The sequence below is a fragment of the Nerophis ophidion genome, linkage group LG08 (genome assembly GCF_033978795.1).
Source record: "Nerophis ophidion isolate RoL-2023_Sa linkage group LG08, RoL_Noph_v1.0, whole genome shotgun sequence".
Taxonomy (NCBI): domain Eukaryota; kingdom Metazoa; phylum Chordata; class Actinopteri; order Syngnathiformes; family Syngnathidae; genus Nerophis; species Nerophis ophidion.
Genome location: NC_084618.1, coordinates 18,148,329 through 18,156,869, shown reverse-complemented (window position 1 = coordinate 18,156,869; position 8,541 = coordinate 18,148,329). Strand labels below are relative to the sequence as shown.

The 8,541-nt window shown below is 34.4% G+C and overlaps 1 protein-coding gene across 1 annotated transcript in view; it reads right to left on the bottom strand.

The window, feature by feature from the left end:
- Nucleotides 1–597: 597 nt before the first annotated feature.
- Nucleotides 598–8,541, bottom strand: part of ambp (alpha-1-microglobulin/bikunin precursor) — a 28,335-nt gene continuing 20,391 nt past the window's right edge. The window contains exons 5-10 of the mRNA XM_061907921.1: nt 8,287–8,388; nt 5,985–6,046; nt 3,252–3,336; nt 2,923–3,090; nt 2,674–2,841; nt 598–698 (exon numbers count right to left, since the gene is read on the bottom strand). Of these exons, the coding sequence (XP_061763905.1) occupies nt 646–698; nt 2,674–2,841; nt 2,923–3,090; nt 3,252–3,336; nt 5,985–6,046; nt 8,287–8,388 (638 nt within the window). The 3' untranslated portion in view covers nt 598–645. The remainder of the gene's footprint in view (nt 699–2,673; nt 2,842–2,922; nt 3,091–3,251; nt 3,337–5,984; nt 6,047–8,286; nt 8,389–8,541) is intronic.

Below are 8,541 nucleotides of genomic sequence, written 5' to 3'. Positions count from 1 at the left end.
GCAAATAAGCATTTATTTGATGCATTAGAATGTCAATAAACATGTGACATACTTTTTCAAGAACAAGTGTACAGATGCACTTATTAAAATGTCATTTGAAATGTTACTATATTTTTTTATTATTTTTAGAATATCTAGGTATTGTTTTATTAATTTATTTTTGATTAATTGTAATTAGATATATGTATTGTGATCAATGATTTAATCAAAGTGTGTGTTTAAAGCTTTTTATCTCACTAATGCTTTTGTAACTGAATATATATATTTGTGAATTTTACGGTAAGAAACACCTTAATCGCCACGATTTTACTGTCAAGTTTACAGCGGTTTCTACACCAAATTAAAATGATAGCACTTTTATTTTGATGACTGAGCTGTTAGATTTATTTTACTGTAAGTCATGTTTACAGTAAATTATTTCAAATCATTTTAACTTTTATTCTTTCTGTGTACAACTTTATTGACACTTTTTGTATTATGTCCAGCAGAAAACAAGATAATTAACATGTCTTATAAATGTGTTTATCCAACATTTCTTTATAGATTAAACTTTTATTTTTTAGTTTAAAACAGTTAAAGAAATAAAATCAAGACAAAAATAGATCAGTTTTGATTTATTCAGGAAATATTTTTGCAAATATTTGTTTATTCTTCTGGTGTCGTCTGCGCGAGTGGCACAACGGCTGTAATGTCTTCATCTGCAACAGAAAAAAAAACCCATGATGACATCATTGATGATGATGCAACAGGAAAAACATCATGATGACGTCATTGATGATGATGCAACAGAAAAAAACAATACTATGACATCATTGGTGATGATGAAGCAACAGGAAAAAACATCATGATGACATCATTGATAATGATGCAACAGAAAAAAACAATACTGTGACATCATTGGTGATGATGCACCATAAAACTATGATGACATCATTGATGATGAAGCAGCAGAAAAAAACAGTATTATGACATTGATGATGATGCAACATAAAAAAACACATGATGACATCATTGATGATTATGCAACATAAAACATTGTGACATCATTGATGATGATGCGACAGAAAAAACAACAACACGATGACATCATTGATGATGATGCAACAGGAAAAACAACATGATGACATCATTGATGATGATCCAAGAGAAAAAATAACATGACATTATTGATGATGATGCAACAGAAAAACAATATGAAGACATCATTGATGATGTTACATACAAACATTGATTACATCATTGATGATGCAACAAAAAACAATATGAAGACATCATTGATGATGATGATGATGATGCAACAGAAAAACAACAGGATGACATCTTTGACAATGATGCAACAGAAAAAACATGATTACATCATTGATGATAATGCAATAGAAGAAACAATATAATGACATCATTGATGATGATGCAAAAGAAAAAACATGACATCATTGATGGTGCAACATAAAACAACATGATGACATCATTGATGATGCAACAGAAAAATAACATGATTACATTATGGATGATGATGCAACGGAAAAAACAACTTAATGACATCATTGTCAATGATGCAACAAAAAAAACATGATACATCATTGATGATGTTGATGGAACAGAAAAATAAACAATGTGATGACATCATTGATGATGCAACAGAAAAAACATGACATTAGTAACGATGATGCAACAGAAAAACAAAATGATGACATCATTGATGATGATGCAACATTAAAACAGCATGATGACATTGATGATTATACAACAAAAACAATATGATGACAATTGATGATGCAACTTAAAAAAAATATTATGACATAATTGATGATGATGCAACATTAAAACAGCATGATGACATCATTGATAATTATGCAAAATAAAACAAAATAATATTATGACATCATTGATGATGATGCAACATAAAAACAACAAGACGACATCATTGATAATGATGCAACATAGAAATAACATGGTGACATCATTGATGATGATGCAACAGCAACAACAATATGATGACATCATTGATGTTGCAACAGAAAAAACAATGTTATGATATCATTAAGGATGATGCAAAAGAAAAAACAACAATGCGAAGACATCATCGATGATGATGCAACAGAAAAAAACATCATGATGACATCACTGATGGGCTTCACGGTCGCAGAGGGGTTAGTGCGTCTGCCTCACAATACGAAGGTCCTGAGTAGTCAGGGTTCAATCCCGGGCTTGGGATCGTTCTGTGTGGAGTTTGCATGTCCGCCCCGTGAATGCGTGGGTTCCCTCCGGGTACCCTGGCCTCCTCCCACCCCCAAAGACATGCACCTGGGGATAGGCCCCTCCCACTTCCAAAGACATGCACCTGGGGATAGGTTGATTGGCAACACTAAATGGTCCCTAGTGTGTGAATGTGAGTGTGAATGTTGTCTGTCTATCTGTGTTGGCCCTGCGATGAGGTGGCGACTTGTCCAGGGTGTACCCCGCCCTCCGCCCGATTGTAGCTGAGAAAGGCACCAGCGACCCCAAAGGGAATAAGCGGTAGAAAATGGATGGATGGGATGGACATCACTGATGATGATGCAACAGGAAAACAATATGATGACGTCATTGATGAACATGAATATGATGCAACAGGGGAAAAAAAAACAGCAGGATGACATCATTGATGAACATGAATAGGATGCGGGTGGCGACCTTTGGCCTGGCAGTACTCCTGGCACTCGGCCTTGCTGTAGAACTTGTTCCCGTTGATCTGGCAGAAGCCGGCCTTGTAGGCGACGCACACGCCCTGGTTGGAGTCGAAGGACCAGGTGAGCGGCTGACCTGTGCACGCCTCCGCCGCCAGGGGGAGTCGGCACACGGCTGGGGGGGAGGCACAGCGATGACGTCACAGCAAGGCGTGTGTGTGGGAGGTGGGGTAAAAAGAAGAGAAGCGGCGCTCACCGGCGATACGACATCTCTGCAGGCACTCCTTCTCCGTCTTGAAGTTGTTGTTGTTGCCAAGGCAACCGCCGTACTTGAAGGGCTGGCAGGTCAGCGAGGAAGAGTTGTAGAAGAACCTCTGGTGGATCCCGAAACACGGACCTGTCTCCGCCTTCAGCCCGCACGCCTCTGCCGGGGGGAGGCGGAGCAAGGGAGCAAGGGAGCAAGGGAAGGAGCGAGGAGAGAAATGAAGGAGGGAGTGAGGAAAGGAAGTGAGGAAGCAAGGAGAGGAAACGAGTGAGAGAGGTAAGGTGACTGAGAGACTTGTTGGACCTGGTGTGGTCACCTACCAGAATCATTGAAGGTCAGAAGGTCAGAACCAGAACCATCCATGTCTGCCAGATCCATCACTGTTGCCACCTGTCTCCTGGACCTCTGTTCGATATCACCATGTGATGTTGTATCGCATTGATATCACTATGTCTCACACACACCCAGTGATGTCATATCACATTGATATCACTATGTCACACACACCCAGTGATGTCATATCGCATTGATATCACTATGTCACACACCCAGTGATGTCATATCGCATTGATATCACTATGTCACACACCCAATGATGTCGTATCGCATTGATATCACTATGTCACACACCCAGTGATATCATATCGCAATAATAACACTCTGTCACACACCCAACAATGTCATATTGCATTGATATCACTTTGCCCTTATGTGGGCCTACCGAGGATGTCGTGGTGGTTTGTGCAGCCCTTTGAGACACTAGTGATTTAGGGCTATATAAGTAAACATTGATTGATTGATTGATTGTCATACTCCCAGTGATGTCATATCGCATTGATATCACTATGTCACACACCCAGTGATATCGTATGTCATTAATATCACTATGTCACACATCCAGTGATGTTGTATCGCATTGATAGCACTATGTCAAATCCCTAATAATAATATCAAAGCCTCACTGATAATGTATCGCATTGATAGCACTATGTCACACACCCAGTGATATCGTATTGCATTAAAATCACTATTTCACACACCCAGTGATATCTTATCGAATTGATATCACTGTCACACACCTAGTGATATCGCATCGTACTGATACCGCTATGTCTCACACACACACACACAGTGATGTCGTATCGCATTAATATTACTCTGTCAACCACTCAGTGATGTCGTATCACATTGATATCACTATGTCACACACACCCAGTGCTGTTGTATTGCATTGATATCACTATGTCACACACACCCAGTGATGTCATCTCGCATTGATATCACTATGTCACACACACCCAGTGATGTCGTATCGCATTGATATCACAGTGTCACACACCCAGTGATATCATATCGCAATAATAACACTCTGTCACACACCCAATAATGTCGTATTGCATTGATATCACTTTGTCATACTCACAGTGATGTCATATCGCATTGATATTACTATGTCACACACCCAGTGATATCGTATGGCATTAATATCACTATGTCACACATCCAGTGATGTTGTATCGCATTGATAGCACCATGTCAAATCCCTAATAATAATATCAAACCCTCACTGATATTGTATCGCATTGATAGCACTATGTCACACACCCAGTGATATTGTATCGCATTAAAATCACTATGTCACACACCCAGTGATATCTTATCGAATTGATATCACTGTCACACACCTAGTGATATCATCGTACTGATACCGCTATGTCTCACACACGTAGTGATGTCGTATCGCATTAATATCACTCTGTCAACCACTCAGTGATGTCGTATCACATTGATATCACTATGTCACACACACCCAGTGCTGTTGTATTGCATTGATATCACTATGTCACACACACCCAGTGCTGTTGTATTGCATTGATATCACTGTCACACACACCCAGTGCTGTTGTATTGCATTGATATCACTATGTCACACACCGTGATATCGTATCGCATTAACATTACTCTGCCACACACCCAGTGATGTTGTATCGCATCGATATCACTACATCACACACACAGTGATGTCGTATAGCATTGATATCACTATGTCACACACCCAGTGATGTCATATCACATTGATATCACTATGTCACACACCCTGTGATATCGTATCGCATTAATATTACTCTGTCACACACCTAGTGATATCGCATCGTACTGATACCGCTATGTCACACACACCCAGTGTTGTCGTATTGCATTGATATCACTGTCACACACCCAGAGACGTAGTGTTGCATTGATATTACTATGTCACACACTCAGTGATATCGTATCGCATTAATATTACTCTGTCCCACACTCAGTGATGTCGTATCACATTGATATCACTATGGAACACACCCAGTGTTGTTGTATTGCATCGATATCACTATGTCACAAACCCAGTGATGTTGTATCGCATTGATAGCACTATGTCACACACCCAGTGATATCCTATCGCATTGATATCACTATGTCAAACACCCAGTGATATCATACCGGATTGATATCACTATGTCATACACCTAGTGATATCGCATCGTATAGATACCGCTATGTCACACACACCCAGTGATGTTGTATCGCATTGATATCACTCTGTCACACACCCAGTGATATCATATCAAATTGATATCACTATGTCACACCCCTAGTGATATCGCATTGTACTGATACCGCTATGTCACACAAACCCAGTGATGTCGTATCGCATTGATATAACTCTGTCACATACTCAGCAACGTATCACATTGATATCACTATGTCACACACCCAGTGATGTCGTATCGCACTGATATCACTATGTCACACACCCAGTGATATTGTATCAAATTGATATCACCATGTCACACACCCAGTGATGTCGTATCGCACTGATATCACTGTCACACACCCAGTGATATTGTATCGAATTGATATCACCATGTCACACACCCAGTGATATTGTATCGCATTAATATCACATGAGAAGCATGGGCGCTGTATCGGCACACCACCAGGCCTGCTTCAGGTGATATTTGTAACGTTTGAGCAGGAAATGATTGATTAGAAATATCAAAGAGGGGACGCACCTGAAGATAAGGATCTAGGTCAAAGGTCAGTTCTTCCAGGTTCTCACCTGGAGTGCAGTCACCTGCGGCAGGTCAAATAACAAAATAGAATAAAATGTTGACCTCAAATAATAAAATAAAATGTTAATATTTACCTCAAAAAATACATTAAAATATTGTTATTTATCTAAAAAAATATATTTTGGCCCTAGATGTTAAAATTAAAAAGTTAATGTTTACCTCAAATAATAAAATAAAATGTTAATATGTATCTTAAATAGTAAAATAAAATGGTAATGTTTACCTTAAATAATAAATGAAATAACATGTTAATGTTTACCTCAAATAATAAAATAAAATGTTAATATTTATCCTAGATGATAAAAAAATTGCTGTTGATGTTAAATAATAAATGAAATAACATTTATTATTTTTTATTTGTTCATTTATACCTCAAATAATAAAATAAAATGTTAATATGTATCTTAAATAATAAAATGAAATGTTAATGCTTACCTCAAATAATAAAATGTTAACCTTTATCTTAAATATTAAAATAAAATGTTAATGTTGACCTTCAATAATAAATGAAATAACATGTTAATGTTTACCTCAAATTACAAAATAAAATGTAAATATTTATCCTAAATAGTAAAATAAAATATTACTGCTGATGTCAAATAATAAACTAAATGACATGTTAATGTTTACCTTAAATAATAAAAAAAAGTTAATAATGATCTTAAGTAATAAAATATAATGTTGTTTATCTCAAATAATAAAATAAAATGTTAATATGTATCTTAAATAGTAAAACAAAATGGTAATGTTTACCTTAAATGATAAATTACATAACATGTTAATGTTTACCTCAAATAATAAAATAAAATGTTAATATTTATCCTAAATAATAAAATACATTGCTGTTGATGTTAAATAATAAATGAAATAATATTTATTATTCGTTATTTGTTAATGCATACCTCATATAATAAATAAAATGTTAATATGTATCTTAAATAAATAAAAAATGTTAATGCTTACCTCAAATATTAAAATAAAATGTTAATATTTATCTTAAATATTACAATAAAACATTAATGTTGATCTTCAATAATAAATTAAATAACATGTTAATGTTTACCTCAAATTACAAAATAAAATGTTAATATTTATCCTAAATAATAAAATAAGATATTACTGTTGATGTTAGATAATAAATTAAATGACATGTTAATGTTTACCTTAAATAATAAAAAAAGTGATGATTATCTTAAATAATAAAATAAAATATTAATGTTTATCTCAAATTATAAAATAAAATGTTAATATGTATCTTAAATAGTATAGTAAAATGTTAATGTTTACCTCAAACAATAAATGAAATAACATGTCAATGTTTACCTCAAATAATAAAATAAAATGTTAATATTAATCCTAAATAATTAAATAAATTGCTGTTGATGTTAAATAATAAATGAAATAATATGTATTATTCGTTATTTGTTCATGTATACCTCATATAATAAATAAAATGTTAATATGTATCTTAAATAAATAAAAAATGTTAATGCTTACCTCAAATATTGAAATAAAATGTTAATATTTATCTTAAATATTACAATAAAACATTAATGTTGATCTTCAATAATAAATTAAATAACATGTTAATATTTACCTCAAATTACAAAATAAAATGTTAATATTTATCCTAAATAATAAAATAATATATTACTGTTGATGTTAAATAATAAATTAAATTAAATGTTAATGTTTACCTTAAATAATAAAAAAGTTGATAATCATTTTAAATAATAAAATAAAATGTCAAAGTTTATCTCAGATAATAAAATAAAATGTTTAAATATATCTTAAATAATAAAATAAAATATTAATGTTTATATTGAATAATAAATGAAATAACATGTTAATGTTTACCTCAAATAATAAAGTAAAATATTAATATTTATCCTAAATAATAAAATAAATTGCTGTTGATGTTAAATAATAAATGAAATACCATTTATTATTTGTTATTTAATGTATACCTCAAAAAATAAAATAAAATGTTAACATGTATCTTAAATAATACAAAAAATGTTAATGCTTGACATGTTGATGATTAGAAAGCAGATATTCCCAGCCAAACACTGACAGGAAGTGCAGATCACAAACATGAAGTTTCTCTACTTGCTGGGCAAAGTTTTTTATTTTTGTGCTACTTTGCGTGAAATAAAGGTCTCCATGGTGACTAAATAAAGGTTTTATGTCTCCATGGTGACTAAATAAAGGTTTTATGTCTCCATCGTGACTTAAGTCTGACCTTTGTTGATTTTAATGATGAGGTTGTCGTCACTCATGCCTTGTTCTCTGGCTAGCGTCTTGAAGTCTTCCATCACCGTGTCCCTCACGGCCGAGCTTCTACCTGAGGACCACCGACAACTTGGGTCACTCCAGGTGTGTGTTAGAACCCTCCCAGGTGTGTGTTGTAACACTTCCAGGTGTGTGTTGTAACACTTCCAGGTGTGTGTTGTAACACTTCCAGGTGTGTGTTGGAACACTTCCAGGTGTGTGTTGG